Genomic DNA, 14,855 nt, shown 5'->3' on the forward strand with positions numbered 1-14,855 from the left:
TCTGCCACTCTTGACAGCACTGGGACCTGGACAAGGACAGCTACAGCCCCCGAAACGCAAGGGTAGTAGAACCAGAGCAATACTATAACAGGCAGGATGCTTGCCTTACACTTGGCTGACCAGGTTCTATCCCTGGCATTCTATATGGTTCTCTGAGCCAGCCAGGAATGGAATGATCCCTGAGCAGAGCCAGTAGTAACCCTTGACCTTTGGGTCACCAAAAACAAAAGGGGCAATGGGAACCCCCAGAACATCCTGCCATGTCTCCCTTCTCTAATGCATCTTCATTGTAGCCTTTCTGAAACCTGTCTCACCTCCCAGAAAATTCTAGAGAATCCAAGGTGTGTTCAAGGCCAAGTGAGCTGATCCTGTACCTGTCCTGAGCAAGGAAGGTCCTGGGGACTCTGTCCCAATCTCCAAGTCCTCCAGTCCAGGCTCTGGCTCTCTCATCATGCCCAGTCCGCTCACCAGCCTGGACTGTCTCCTCCCACCCCAGCACAAGCTCTGCTCCTCCAACCCCCAGAGCCAGCTGATGCCCACACCTGTCCCTGTGGAGAAGGGACACTAGTGCAGAAGGACTGGGAGGGAGGGGGTTTGCCCACCAGATTCACTCTCCATCCCCACATGCAGGCACGTCAGACCAGCTTTCCCAAAGTCCATTTCCAGGCCATGTCACAGGACTAAGGAGAGACTGCCATGTGCTGGGCATAGGCATGACATGTAGGAGGTCTGGGTCCCATTCCCGGCTCCAGTTGTCCCCTAAGAACCACTGGATGTGACCTCCTGAGCACTGCCTGGGAATCCTGCATGAGCACTGTCACATGCTATAGAACCAAATCCAGGGACCAGAGAGAGTTTCCAGAGGTTAAGGCACTGTTCTTGTACAGGCAGAGCCCACTTTTTTTTTGGGGGGGGTCACACCGGGCAGCACTCAGGGGTTCCTCCTGGCTCTACGCTCAGAAATCACACCTGGCAGGCTCAGGGGACCCACATGGGATGCCGGGATTCGAACCACCATCCTTCCGCATGCAAGGCAAACACTTTACCTCTCCGGCCCTGGCAGAGTCCACTTTAATCCCCAGCACCATTATGGTTCCACCAGCCCTGCCAGAAGTGAACCTTGAACAGAGCTCAGAGTATGCTCTGAGCATCATCACAGAGTGTGGCCCCAAACCAAAAACAAACCCACCTAAATCAAAAACAGCCAATAGCAAATCACGTCACTTCACATCTTGGGTTGGGAGCTCAGGGGTTCTGCTGGGAAAGTCAGTAACAGACAGTCTGATCCTAAGCTCGGTTCCCTCTGTCCATCTGCAGCTGGGTTTGGCGGTTGGCAGTCCTGCCCCCCACACCTAAGCTATTAGTAGCACCCGACCTCAGGATTCCCTCTGACCTGACAACCGAAAATGTCTCCTGAGACAGTCCCTCTGGGGAGCAGACTCACCCCCACTGGGAACCGCAAAGCCCAAATTAAGCAATGACTGCCCATTTATGTACCAGGGAGATTTGGTGGAAAAGGGGGAGGGGTGGAATTTCTACCTCCTCAATCATATTATAGCTGGAGTTGCTTCATTTGTTGAACAGCCCAGAGAGTTAGTGCTCAGGAATGTTCTGGAACATGCGTTCACCCTAACAGAGGTTCCAAGTCCCACTCCTTACACAGGGATCCCATCCCTGCCATCAGCAGCTCGGTGACCGGAGGCATTCACTTGGTGAATCCGCCTCTCTCTTCCTGAATTTACTCCTCCACAAACCCGACAAAGCAAAAGTAGCTGCCTCAGGGGTGGCTGGGTGGAGGACAATCAGGTGAAGACTTAGAGCGGCACTGGGCACATCAAGGCTCCCTCAGGCCTGGAGCTTTGCGCATCTTTGGGGGGGGGGGTGCAGCTATGGGGAGAGTGGGAGGTGAGCAAGAAAGCTGGGGCTCGGGTGTCCCTGTAGGCTGGGACTGAATGTGCTGAGCTAGGAGAGGCCAGTCTGCCATCGGGTGGTAGGTGTGGTGGCCTTCCTGGGAGGGGAAGGCTAGTAAAGGGAGGTCACTGAGGTGGCCCCCTCCCAGCCACTGGGGAGAAAGCTTCAAACGTCTGGAAGGGGTAGGATGTGTTCTGCAGTTCTGGTTCCTTCCATAGCCTAGCCCTGACCTGTTTCCTAAGGTGAGGTTTATTGATTGGTTATTGGTGAAAGCACCTTTCTGGTGGTGCTTGGGCCAACAGTGCTTGAACCGAGCAGTGGTGTTTGCAGGGGGACAATGCAGAGCTGGGCTTGAGTCCAGGGTCTTGCACGTGCAAAGGGCAACCAGCTTGAGTGGGGCACTAGATTTTGGCAGGAGTGGGAAGTTGTTTAGACCACACACAACAACTCAGAATCCATTCCTGGCTCTGAGCTTAGGAGTGAACCTGGACCCTTGTCAGTCCTGGGGAACCTAATATTTAATTTTAAACCTAGAAAGATTTAAACCTAAATAAAAATATGAAGGGCCGGAGAGATAGCATGGAGGTAAGGCGTTTGCCTTTCATGCAGGAGGTCATCGGTTCGAATCCCAGCATCCCATATGGTCCCCCATGCCTGCCAGGAGCAATTTCTGAGCCTGGAGCCAGGAATAACCCCTGAGCACTGCCGGGTGTGACCCAAATAAACACACAAAAAAACAAAAACAAAAAAATATGAAAGTGCTTTTAAATTGTGGGTTCTTGGGGGGCTAGAGATAGTACAGTGGATTGGGAGATTGTCTTCACATGTCCAACCAGGTTTCATCTCCAGGTCCCATTCATTCCCCTGCTCCCCCTTGGAAAGAGTTCTGAGTGAAGAGTTAAGAATAAGTCCTGGGGCCGGCGAGGTGGCGTTAGAGGTAAGGTGTCTGCCTTGCAAGCGCTAGCCAAGGAAAGATCGAGACCGAGGTTTGATCCCCCGGTGTCCCATATGGTCCCCCCAAACCAGGGGCAAATTCTGAGCGCTTAGCCAGGAGTAACCCCTGAGCATCAAACGGGTGTGGCCCAAAAAACAAAAAAAAAACAAAAACAAGAACAAAAAAAAAAGAATAAGTCCTATGTACTGCGAGGCGTGGTCCAATCTGTCCCTCACTCCGCCCCAAATTGTATGTGTTCAAAAATGGCACACAACAGTGCCCTGTGCCCTTCTAGCTTTCAACTGCTTCCTCTTCTTCCTGTCCTCCTGGGAACAAGGGTTCTGTCGGCAGAACCCACAGGCAGGGCCTGTCCGTCTCTGAGAGCCAAGCAAGACACTCTGATTCTCAGTGCTGACCTGGGGACAGGATGGTTCCGTGGGACCCTGCACAGAAGCTCTTCTTAGACCAGGGTTCCCAGGCCGGCAGGAATGGCAACCCCACCTGGGTACCTGTTAGAAAAGCAAATTCTCAGGCCCCACCCCAGCATGAATCAGGAGCTCTGGGAACAAGTCCCAACAATTTGTGTTTCGACAAGTCTCCCAGTGTTTCTTATGCTTTTTGCAGTGGGGAGAGGCCATTCCATGGGTGCCTAGGCTCCGTTCCCAGCCCAGAGCTCAGACATCACATCTGGGTGTGCTGGGCACCTGGTGGTGGTGGGGTTTGAATCACTGTCAGCTGCATGCAAGGAAAATGCCTTTGTGGTCCTGGGGAACCTAGAAAGTTAAGTTCAACTGAGTCGGAATCTGAATAGCCACACACACCTCCCGTGAGCAGGGTTATAGCCTGCCTGGCATACACACCTCAGGCTCACACCTGGAGCAAAGACCAGTGCAGGTTATATACTAGGGCAAGTACCAGGATTAGTTATTTAACAAAAACCAGACCAGAATTTTCCTCTTGAGGGAGGAAGTACCAGTGGGGATAAGGGGGAAGAGGGACACATGAGGAGGAGAATGAACTGGGGGAGGAGGACAGTGGCTTCTGCCCATCCTTGGGACCCTTAATGGGTGCTACTTCCTCCATTCTCATGCCCACATTTGTCAAACAACAGGACTAAGGACTCAGAAATGGTTGCTGGAGAGATGAAATAACAGGTAGGACTTTTGACTTGCATGTGACCGACCCAGCTTCAATCCCCGCACCACGGTTCCTGAAGCCTGGCAGGAGTGATCCCTGAGTGCAGAGTTAGGAGTAAGTCCTGAGCACTGCCAGATGTGGCCCCCACACAAAATAAGACTTAGGGTGAACAGGTGTCAGTGGTTGAAGTGGGAGCTGGCCCTTCCAGTTGCAGGGTGCAGAGGCCTCTCCTTGAGACTTACATGCCTTGCCCCCTATTATTAAATTTTTTGGGGGAGGCGCACCTAGTGGCACTCAGAAATTACTCCTGGCTCTGTGTTCAGATTTCACTCCTATCAGGCTTGGGGGACCATATGGAATGCTGGAAATTGAATCCAGGTCCATCCTGGGTCAGCTGAGTGCAAGGCAAATGCCATACCACTGTGCTGTCTCTCCAGCCCCCCTTTTATTATTTTTTGGTTTTGTTTTGTTTTCTTTTGAGGCCACACCCAACTGTCAGAGATTACTCCTAGTGGGGTTTGAGGGGTCAAATGTGGTGATTGGGATTCAACCAGATCAACCATATGCAAGGCAGGCACTCCCACTGTACAATCTTTCTAGTCCTGTTTTTAAGTTTCTAAATTTTTTTGTTTGTTTGTTTGGCTGTGCTGGGGATTCAACTAAGGGCCTCATTGAGAGAAGTATGTGATGTCTTGAGCTACATCCTCCCTTCATTACCCACTGCCACTGCCCTTTTCCCCTTCCTCCTTCCCTGCTGTTGACAATAGTGATGCCCAGGGGTTGGGCCATGTGTACTTGGTTGTGGTGCTTGCACATACGATGCAGGTGTTGTCAGGGTACCTCTAGTTCTAGTGCTGGAGACTTAACACATAGCTACCATCTCACTTTGGGAATGCTCCTGCAGCTAAGCCCTGTCCTCGGTGCTTCATAAGGCCCAGGGATCTTGTCCGTGCTGTCCCTCAAACCTTTCCAGGATCCTAGAGGTCTGGGTACACCAGGTAGGAGCCTTTCCTAAGCACCCTGATGCCTCTGTGACACCATCTCAGACGTTGATTCCCTGGGCCAGAACTGGGAGTATTTTTGTTTGTTTGTTTTGGTTTTGGGCCACACCCGAAAACCAGGGTTTGCTCAGGGGTTACTCCTGGCTATGTGCTCAGAAATCTCTCCTGGCTTGGGGGACCATATGGGACGCCAGGGGATCGAACCATGGTCCGTTCTAGGCTAGCATGCGCAAGGCAGATGCCTTACAGCTAGCGCCACCACTCCGCTTCCCCCTTTTTATTTTTCAATATTAGGCCATACCTGGCAGTGCTCAAGGGTTACTCCTGGCTTTGCTCTCAGGAATCACTCCTAGCCATGTTCGGGGGGACTGTATGTGGTGCTGGAGACTGAACCTGGGCTGGCCACATGCAAGGCAAGCGCCCTCTCTATTTCACTATCGCTTTGGCCCCTTGGAGACCTTATTAGCAGGCACCCATGTGGCCTCTTGGGGAGGGATGTCGAAGCAGAACAAGCAGGATGAGGAAGAGTGGGCTGAGGGTGGGGGCAGAGGGTGTGGAGAGGTCTCTTAGCAGAGGGGAGTGTCTGGGAGTTGGGGGGACTTTCTCCTTGATGAGGAGAGGGAGAATAAGTATGGGTCTGTGGGCAGGACTGAGGGTATCCATTTGCTCTCAATTCAGGAAGGATTCCCCCATTCTGATTGTTGTGGTGCTCAGCGCTCATTTGTGGCAGGCCTCACATATGGTCCCAGGGAGTGAACCTAGGGTTTGTCCCATGAGCCGTTTATTGGCAGCTGCCAAATGCTAGCCATGTGCTGGATGTTTTGCCTAAATCCCCGAGTGCCCCCATCCTCACCCTGAGCTAGACCCATCCCTTCTTATCTGGTGATTCACCTTCCCTGCCCCTCTCTTTTCTGCCACTTCTGATTAATGGTATTTCTTTAGTTTGGGGCCACAGGTGCTCAGGGGTGTCAACCTGGGCCTCCTGCAGGTCAGGCATGAGCTCAGCCCATTGAGGATCTCCTCAGCCCCCAATTATGATCTCTCTGGGTTTCTGCCCCTCTTTCCACTAGTCCCTCGCTTCTTACACTCTGGGCCACTATTGCATGTGGGTGTCTATGTGAAAAATCTTTAGAAATTTTACTTTAAAGTAAATTATCAGTAAATGTTGGATTCATATACTTACTTTATATACCTGTGTACCAAAGGTTGTATAAACATTCATCAGATGAAAATGATCATGAGTGGAAAAATTTCCTGATTTGGGGGGCCATACTGGGTGGTGCTGATGGGACCATATGTGGTACTGGGAATCAAACCTATTCAGTTGTGTACAAGTACCCTGCCTGCTGTACTATCTCTCTGGCCTCTGGACTGCAAACATTGACAGCGGACAGCAGCACTTATATGTTAAGTGTGAAGTCATGCCTCTAACTGGTCATCACGAAGAGTAGCTCTAGGAGTGTGATTGTCTCATGAGATAGGTATTGTTTTCATAACTTCTATGCAGAAGAATCCATCCGAGGTGTGAAGGACATAGTGTGTCATCACCAGACCAGCTCTGCTCCTGCTCCAAGAATTCGGAGGGGAAGGAAACCTCAGGGCCCCAGGAGAAAGTTTGGCCCAACTCAAGGGCTCCATCGCTCAGTCCCCACCCTGGGCTCAGCCTCCCTCTTCCCCCACCACCCCAGCTCTCCTCTCCCCTCTCTGGACTCAGGGCGCTACCAGTCATCAGTCCACAGTCACGCTGCTGGAAGCCAGTCCACACTGGCCTGTTTATTTCCCCACCCACATGAGGTCAGCGCCTTCTCTGCCATCCCAGAGTCAGGCCAGCTTTTTCCACAGCAACTAAGCTCTGGGGGCGAAGAGCAAGGCGGGAGCCAGGCTTCAGGGTGGGCTTTGCTTCTGAAACACCATATTTCCCCCTGAATTGTCTATCTGAAACATTCGACCCATTGTTCCCACCATGGTACACTACACTTTAGCAGTAATGGGTTTATTTATTTGTTTTTCTTTTTGCAGTTATGGGCTAAAAAAAAAAAATCTGCCCAGACAGAACTGGTGACCCAACAGAGACCTGAAAGCACTGACCATAGACTTTGCATGTTGGAGGCCCAGGTTCTATCCTGGGCATGCAGTGTCCCATAAGCACTGCTGGGAGTGACCCCCAGTGACTCAGGGGTCTCCCCAGAGCTCTGCTGCATATTTCTCAATTAAAACCCAAAGGAACTGCCTCTAGGCTACAATCTACTAACCACTCCTTTGCGGGGTTCCCTCCCTGCCTCTGCTCCTCTGTGAGGCAGGCACAGCCCCGTGTAGCCATGAGGAAGTTAGCCACTGCCTGAAGACAGGACAGACCAAAGAATATTGCTTCGCATTAAATTCCATGCCTATGTCTGCTCCACTACAGGTCCTGTACCAATTGATGAGGGGCCAGGTTCAAAGGTCCCTCTGGCTGGGTCCTGCAGCACTAGCAGTCTCCACATTTCCTATTGCTGGCACTCACCTCTGGAGTTGCCCCAACCAATGTCTGCCTGGCTTTGGAGAGCCATGCTACCACTATTGACTTTCTAGCGCATTCCCATCTACACAAACTCCTCTCCTACCTTCTGTGCCCTCTCTGTGCTCCCAAGCCCTCCCAGCACCTTGGCCACATTATTAGGCCTCAGTAATAATGTGTAGAATCAGGGCTGGGCAGGGTGACTGGAAAAATCCCCTCCCAAATCTCACGAGCCTCTGACTCGAGAAGTGAACCTCTCTCAGCTGCCTTCTACTCCACACTTGCCACATCTCCCCTTTCCAGACCTTTCTAGACCTCCCTGAGGCTCAGGGCCAGGGAGATAGGACCCGAGCCCTCTGGTCCAGTAGCCTCTCCTGGTGAGCACACCTTGTCTTGCTGTGCCTTCTCTGCTAGAAGACCAGGCAACACCTTCTGAGGTGGCATATGCTGGAATGGAAAGATCTGCCCGAGTGTCCTAGACCCTGACCCAGTCAGGTCTTTTCTTGGGGCTTGGGGGACCAAGGCGGGGCAGAGCCTTTCCAGCCATTCACAGCTCTGTGCTCAGATGCTCTGGAGGCCTTGCTGGTCAAAGTGCTGCCAATAAGCTCGCTCAAAGCTACTAGTGCCTGGCGAAGGAGGACCAGGGCCCCTCCCTCTGCCACCCCCACCCCCAGCCAGCCCGCTGCCCCTCCCACTCCTGAACCTCCTGGGCCTTGTTGTCTCTATTCAGGGAGCCCCACTCCGTTGTCTGTGCCAGGCTACCTGACACCCACTGCATCCCTCCCACACACCCCAAACAGATGCCCAGATTCTGCCCTTTGTCTGGAGCCTAGAGGTGGCCAGGCTCAGGACATAGCTTTCCGGTGGGTGCCCGAGTAGGCATAGGAGATGGGGTGACGCGTCCCAGGTCTCACGGTGAACGTGTTGATGGGGCTTCCATAGTGGGGGGTGTTGTGGGGAGTCCTGCAGGTGAGGGGAAAGGAGAGGGGAGATTATGTATGACCTGCAGCTGCTTAGCCACTACCCACCTCCATCTATGCCAGCCACACGAGGAAGAGAAAGGTCAGAGCTGTGCTTCCTGTCCTCCACAAACCCCAAACTGTCAACTTGGAGGGGTGGTGGGCGGCAGGGACAGAGGGACCCCCCTCCCAGTCTAGCTCCCCTCCGGCCAGGGAGGACATGCTAATTCCCTCTGCTCAGAGCTCCACACTCCTGGCTAGTGACTGATTCACTTTCCATGGTGTGCTCCAAGGACCACTGGACACCCCCCACATTTAGCCCAAAGCCCCGATTCTCCAGGAGGCAGGGGAGATATGAAGGTTGAGGGTGAGGGAGGGTCAGCTGCACCCTAAACCCGCCTAGGCATCTATCTACATCTGTCTACCCCGCAGCAAAAGCCCTCCACCTCCCTGGTCCCCAGCTCACCTGCTGGCGGTGGGGACATTGCCATAGTCTCTGCCTCCATTGCTGCTGGCCTTGAACTTGGCCTCCCCACGAGCAGCACCCTCCAGCGACATCCTGCGTGCGTGCAGCCCTCCGGGGGCCGCGCGTCCGGCCGAGTGGACACGCCGCATCATCTCAGGGCCCGTGGGAGGCGGCCCAAAGCAATTGGGGGTGCTGAGGCTGCGGGCTGTGCCCCCACGGGGCAGCCCTGGGCCTCGAGAAGGCTCCCCGACATACAGGCGCTTCTTGATGAGCGACCGGCCTGTGCCCGAGAAGCGCTCCAGGCCTCCGGTCCTGCTGGACAGTGGCCCTGGTGCCACCATGGGGCGGGCAAAACTTCGGGGTGTCCCCAAGTCTGACAAGTGGTTGTTGGTGGTCCGGCCCGGATACTGCAGAACTGGGGCAGCAGGTTCTGGGTCGCTGCTGAACTCGGGCGGTGGGGGGATGACCTCAAAGCTGAACCCCAAGTCCTCGTCCTCGCTGCCGTCCCCCTGCCCGTAGGAGGGTGAAGGCGGGGATGAGAAGGCCTTGAGCCCCGCTCGGGCCTTCACGACAGTCCCCTGGGGCTCCCCCTTCGTCCAGCTGTGCCCCCTGCCTGGCTCTGCGGCCTCGGGGTCCCTGTGGGGCTGGGGTGACTTCCACTGGCCCGGCCCAGCGGCCTGCAGCTTCGGGGACTCCTTCTCGGCCTCCCTGGGCATCTTGGGGACCACCGTGAAGGAGTTGGGCCGGCCCTGGTTGTAGAAGATGCTGTCGGAGCCTGCCTCTGACTGCCAGGTGCCGTGGCCCCGAAGGCTCCCTGGCAGCGAGGACCGGCCTAGTGCCCCTCCTGACCTGCCCTTCTGTGCCCGCTGCCTGGCAGCGAGGAGCAGGGCCATGGGCGAACCTCGCTCCACCACCTCACCCGTCACGGGGTGCCTGAGAGGTTCATCCTGGGCCACAGACCTGGTGGGCAGGTCCTGGGGGTCCTTCCTGGGGCCTCCTGTCCAGGCACGTTCTTCAGCCACCTCTGGGGGACTGTCGTGGCTGTGATGGGGCTGGTAGAGGCTGGCTTTCTTAGGTGGGAGGGCTGGAGACGAGCCAGCTCCAGGTGAGGGAGACTTCGGGGTTTGTGCCTCTGGTTGAGCCGATTCCCCAAGGCCAGGCCCTCCTGGCTTCTTCCACTGCCCAGTAGCCAGGACTGGAGTTTTCTCTGCTGTCCGCCAGGACGGTGTGGTGGGCGGAGGTGTGGCAGGTCCTGGCACAGCTTTAGGAGGTGACACGGGCTCCGATGGGACAGAGCCAGGCAGGGCCTTGGGAGGTGTAGGGGCCCCAGAGGTGTCCTGAGTCTGTGATGCTGAGGCCAGCCGAGGGGTCGTGGAGGGTGGTGATGGATTTCTGGCCCCCAACTTGGAGACCCAGCCGTTCTCAGCTCTGTTTTCCAGCCGAGGTTTGGGGGGCAGAGACCCCAGGCTGGGCTTGGCCTCCTTCTCCGTGGATGAGGTCAGCCGAGCCTCCAGCTCATTCCTGATCTGCCGGACACTGGGAGCTGCGGTCTCTTGGGGGGCATAGTCCACAGGTGGGAGGGTCAGGCCTGGGGTGGCCTCCCTCGCTGGCAGACTGTGTGGGGTCTTCTCAGGAACATTTGGAGGCACCTCCTTCTCTGGCAGGCTTGGAGGTGTCTCCTTTTTTACAGGACTGGGATCCTTCTTGCCCTCCTTTCCCTGGGGAGCCCCTGAGGGCCCCGAACGCTGGCCAGCAGAGCGCTCGTCCCTCCGGGCACCACAGAGGTAGGCGGCCAGCTCGTTCCGCAGCTTCTCCATCTGCCCGGGGTCCCATGCCCCAGCGTCCTGGGTGGCGGCGGTGGGTTCGGTGTCCTCTGGACTGGGCGGGCTGGGTTTGGGTTTGGGTTTGGGGGCAGGAGAGCTGGGTTTGGGCTTTTTCGTGAAGCCTTCATGGGGAGGAGAGGCCTTCTCGGCAGAAGGTAAAGGAGGGGCAGCAGGGGGAAGAGGGGGTGCAGGGGGTGGGAGTGGGGGTGCAGGAGGGGGCAGGGGTGGGGCTGGGGGTGGAGTCTGAGCTTGCTCCCTGGTCCAGGCCTGGGGCCCACTCTTCCTGGGACTAGCCAGCTCCCCGGACTCCCCGGGGCCTGCTGACTCAGGGGTGCTGTCTGAGTAAACGTGAGATGCGGGTCGGATATGGAAGCTGGGAGGCAGTGGGAGCCGGCTGGGAACCTGCTTGGTGACCCCACCACTTTCCTCTGGAGCGTAATCCTGTGTTTCTGGCACTGGGATGGACGAAGTCCGGACTGGGGTTGGGGGAGGCACTTTGAGTGAGCGGGGGAAAGTGAGGTGGGACTCTGCCTTGGGTCCCGGGGAGCTGCCCTTGGGCTCTGCGGGGCTCCTGGGGGGGCTGGTTCGGGGGCCCTCTGGCTGCCGGCCATTCAGTGCGACCTCCGACTTCCACTTGGTGACACCCCCAGGAGGAAAGAGGCGAGTCCCTGTTGGGTGAGGGGACTCTGGGGCCGGAGGAGCTGGGGCTGGCAAAGGGGGTGGTGGTGGAATGGCCAAGGGTGGGGCGGGGGGAATGAAGTCAGGAGGGGTGGGTGTGGTAGGGGACGGCAGGGCCGAGGAGGGGGACAGGGCCCCCAATCCTAGGGGTGTAGGGGGGGCCATGTTAGGTGGGGTTGAGGGTTCCAGTAGCAGGGGTGGAGGTGGTGGGGCTGTGGAGGGGGGCGGGGGTGGAGGGGACTCCCCCCCAGGTGGTGAAGCGTCCAGGTCCAGGGGTGGCCGCGGAGCTGGGCCTGGGGGAGGTGGTGGGATGAGTGGGTCCTGGCCATAGTACCCAGGTCTTAAGTCCCCCACGGAGCTGTACAAGCGGAGGTTGCCGTTGACTAGTGAGCCGGAGCCTGGAAGAAGGGAGAGAGGAGATGAGGCCTTACCAATCTGTGTAGGGTGTGTGTGTGTGTGTGTGTGTGTGTGAGTGTGTGTGTGTGCACGCGCGCACCTACCCATGGGATCCCCTGGCTAACTTCAGAACACACATCAGCAGTACAAGCAAGGAAATTCCCAAGCGAGGGAATGTGCCAATGCCAGAGCTATCCATGGACAGTTCTGGAATGTTTTCTGCCCACCCTCTCTGCCCAGCTCGGAGTCAGTGTTGCCTGACAGCCTCTGGCTGTGGGCAAATCCAGCACAGAAGGTTGGAGGGGCTTGGGGAGAGTGGCCAGTGTTGAGCCCAAAGCCCCACACCTGCCCTCCATCCGGATCCTCTCACCCTATCTACACTTCTCTAAAGGATCCTTTTACCAAGCTCTCTTCAGTTGCCCCCTTTTGAATTTGCCTTCCCCTTCTCGGAATCAGAAAGCCCAGCTCTGCCACTTAGCTAAGTGACCTTGGAGGCTCTAATTAACCTTGCTGAACCTCAGTCTCATCATCTAGGAATGGAAATATTGTCAGCGGTCTCATAAAACTGTTGTCGGGTTACGCAGGAGTCTTCACTTAAGTGTGGACAAAGCACTGGTCATCAAGCTCGGCAGGTAAGGAACAGTATCCTCCAGCCCCCCAATGCCTGGAGCTGGGCTGCAGTATTGCAGAGCCAAATCCAGGCTTTTGTTTGGCAGGTGAGGCCCCAAGTTCAGTCCCTGGCTGATCTTGGCCCTTCCTTTCACCTTCAGGACTGCTGGCTACAGCTCTCAGAACAACAGCCTAAGCATTTACTGTCTACACAGCCAGGCTGACTGTCTCTTGGAGTCAGTCCAGAGTCTTCAAGTACATGTGTAGAGAACACCCCCAAAAACCCTGAGCCAAAGTGATAGTACAATGGGTAGGGCACTTGCTTTGCACTTTGGCAACCTAGGTTCAACCCCCGGCTTCCCATATGATATGATACAATGAGCCCACCAGAAGTAATTACTGAGAATAGAATCAGGAGTAACCTTTGAGCACTGCGGGGTATAACATCAAAACAAAATAAAACAGGGGGGTCTGGAGGGATAGCACAGAGGTAGTATGTTTGCCTTGCATGCAGAAGGACAGTGGTTCGAATCCTGGCATCCCATATGGTCCCCAGAGCCTGCCAGGAGCGATTTCTGATCATAGAGCCAGGACTAAGTCCTGAGTGCTGCTGAGTGTGACCCAAAACAACAACAAAAACAATAAAAAAAAGACCCCCCCCCAAAAAAAACCCTCTCATAAACAAAACCCTGCCCCTCCTAAGCTATTTTTTGTTTGTTTTATTTTAGGGCCACAGCAAGTGGAGGTCACTCGTGGTGGTATCAGAGGACCATGTGTTTTTGGGATTCAAACCAGGCCTCCCACCTGTAAAACCTGCACTCAAGCATCTCTGTGCCCCCCCCAAAGCTATTTTTAATTGTCTTGGGGTCACACTCTAAGGTGCCCAGGCCCCTCAGACCATACCCCACAGTGCTGGGGGTTAGGGTGAGCCATGTGGTGTGGGAGATGGAACCCAGCACAACACATATGCAAGGACAACATACATGTTCTAGCACTGGAGCAAGTCCCTGGAGCTATGCTTTACTGGGTCAATGAGACATGGAGCACACTGTTGATAAGTGATTGCTGCATTTGATGATGACTAATCTAGGCAGAGAAAACCAGAGTGCTGGGGTGCTACCCGAGTCAGGGCCAAGAAGATGGCAGCAGAAGCTTTCGAGCAAAGAGGGGCGAGGGCGGACAGCTACAGCCTGTTTGGGGATGAGCGCTGGCCCTGGGATACCAGGAAGCAAAGGTGTGGGGAAGTGACAGCAGCCAAGGAGATAGTCCAAACTCCCCAGTTCTGCAGGAGCCTTTTCTTTGTGTGACATGCAAATCATGGGCAGGTTTGTGTATTTTAGGGGACATGCAGTGCCAAGGATTGAACCTGGGGCTCCAGCATGCAAAGTCTGTTTGGCCTTAGAAATCATCACCCCAGCCCTGATGACACATTTTGAGCTGAGAAGTGACTTTCAGTACCATTTACTCCTGTGAGCTGTGCCTCTGCTTGCTATGAGTCATGGGAAAACAGAGATGAAGGGGTTAGTGATTTGCCCACAGAGCAAATCACTGGATAATCTGGAGGGAAGCTGGAGCCCAAAGCCTGGGGCCTGTCAAGGTCTGTCTCTTCCTCTTCCCCGTTGTCCTGGCCCGGTCTCTATCGGCTCTTCTAGAAGTGGGCTTTTGCCAGCCATGCTGACCTCCACACAGCCCCTCCACTCCCAGCCATGTAGCCCCTAGCTAAGGGGTCTGGGGACTAGGCTCTCTGGTTAGCGAGGAAGCAGACCAGATGTTGGGACATAAGGAGGAAGGAAGGGGGACAGTCCCAAGCCCCAGTCCTCTTACCTGTCACTTGTTTGTTTGCAAAGTCTTCTGGGACAGAAGGAGTGGGCACAGCCAGCCCATGGTTCTCCTGAGCATTCTGTAAGGGAGAAGAGAGATTAGGGAAGTCGAAGCAATGACGCAGAATTCCTTCTTCAGGTGCTGCTCTACAGCAGAAATAACTTCAGCGACGCCGATGGTTACCCAACACACAACTCTACTAAATATGAAAATTTATAGGGTCTGGAAAATTGCCAGGATACTGAAACATCAATGCCCTGAAGGAAATATGGGATTAGTTTCTGCCAGACCTTGGTTTGCATATCTGACAATAGATCAATACAAAATGTTTTGCGTTTTTGCTTATTCATTTATTTTTCGGTTTTGGGCCACACTTGGCGAGGCTCAGGGGACTCTGGGGTTTCCTCAACAGAAGCATGTGCTCCAGCCCTTTGAGTCATTTCTCTAGCCCGTGTGTATCTATCGAAGACTCCAGACTTCATGTGTGATGCTGACACGTGTGTCCACAGATAGGGCATTTGCTTTCTGCCTACAGGAAGTACATTAGCACCTGCATGGATGGTACAGCCCTTCTCACACTCAAGAATTATCTGCCAGCACTTTAATTGGCATTACTTATTTAT

At 54.9% G+C, this 14,855-nt stretch overlaps 1 protein-coding gene across 1 annotated transcript in view; it reads right to left on the bottom strand.

The window, feature by feature from the left end:
* Positions 1–8,188: 8,188 nt before the first annotated feature.
* The window catches only part of C18H6orf132 (chromosome 18 C6orf132 homolog), a 41,740-nt gene continuing 35,073 nt past the window's right edge, over positions 8,189–14,855 (bottom strand). Inside the window, exons 3-5 of the mRNA XM_049764939.1 lie at positions 14,236–14,311; positions 8,906–11,804; positions 8,189–8,443 (exon numbers count right to left, since the gene is read on the bottom strand). Coding sequence (XP_049620896.1) covers positions 8,326–8,443; positions 8,906–11,804; positions 14,236–14,311 — 3,093 coding nt within the window. The 3' untranslated portion in view covers positions 8,189–8,325. The remainder of the gene's footprint in view (positions 8,444–8,905; positions 11,805–14,235; positions 14,312–14,855) is intronic.

The sequence above is a fragment of the Suncus etruscus genome, chromosome 18 (assembly GCF_024139225.1).
Source record: "Suncus etruscus isolate mSunEtr1 chromosome 18, mSunEtr1.pri.cur, whole genome shotgun sequence".
NCBI classification, from domain to species: domain Eukaryota; kingdom Metazoa; phylum Chordata; class Mammalia; order Eulipotyphla; family Soricidae; genus Suncus; species Suncus etruscus.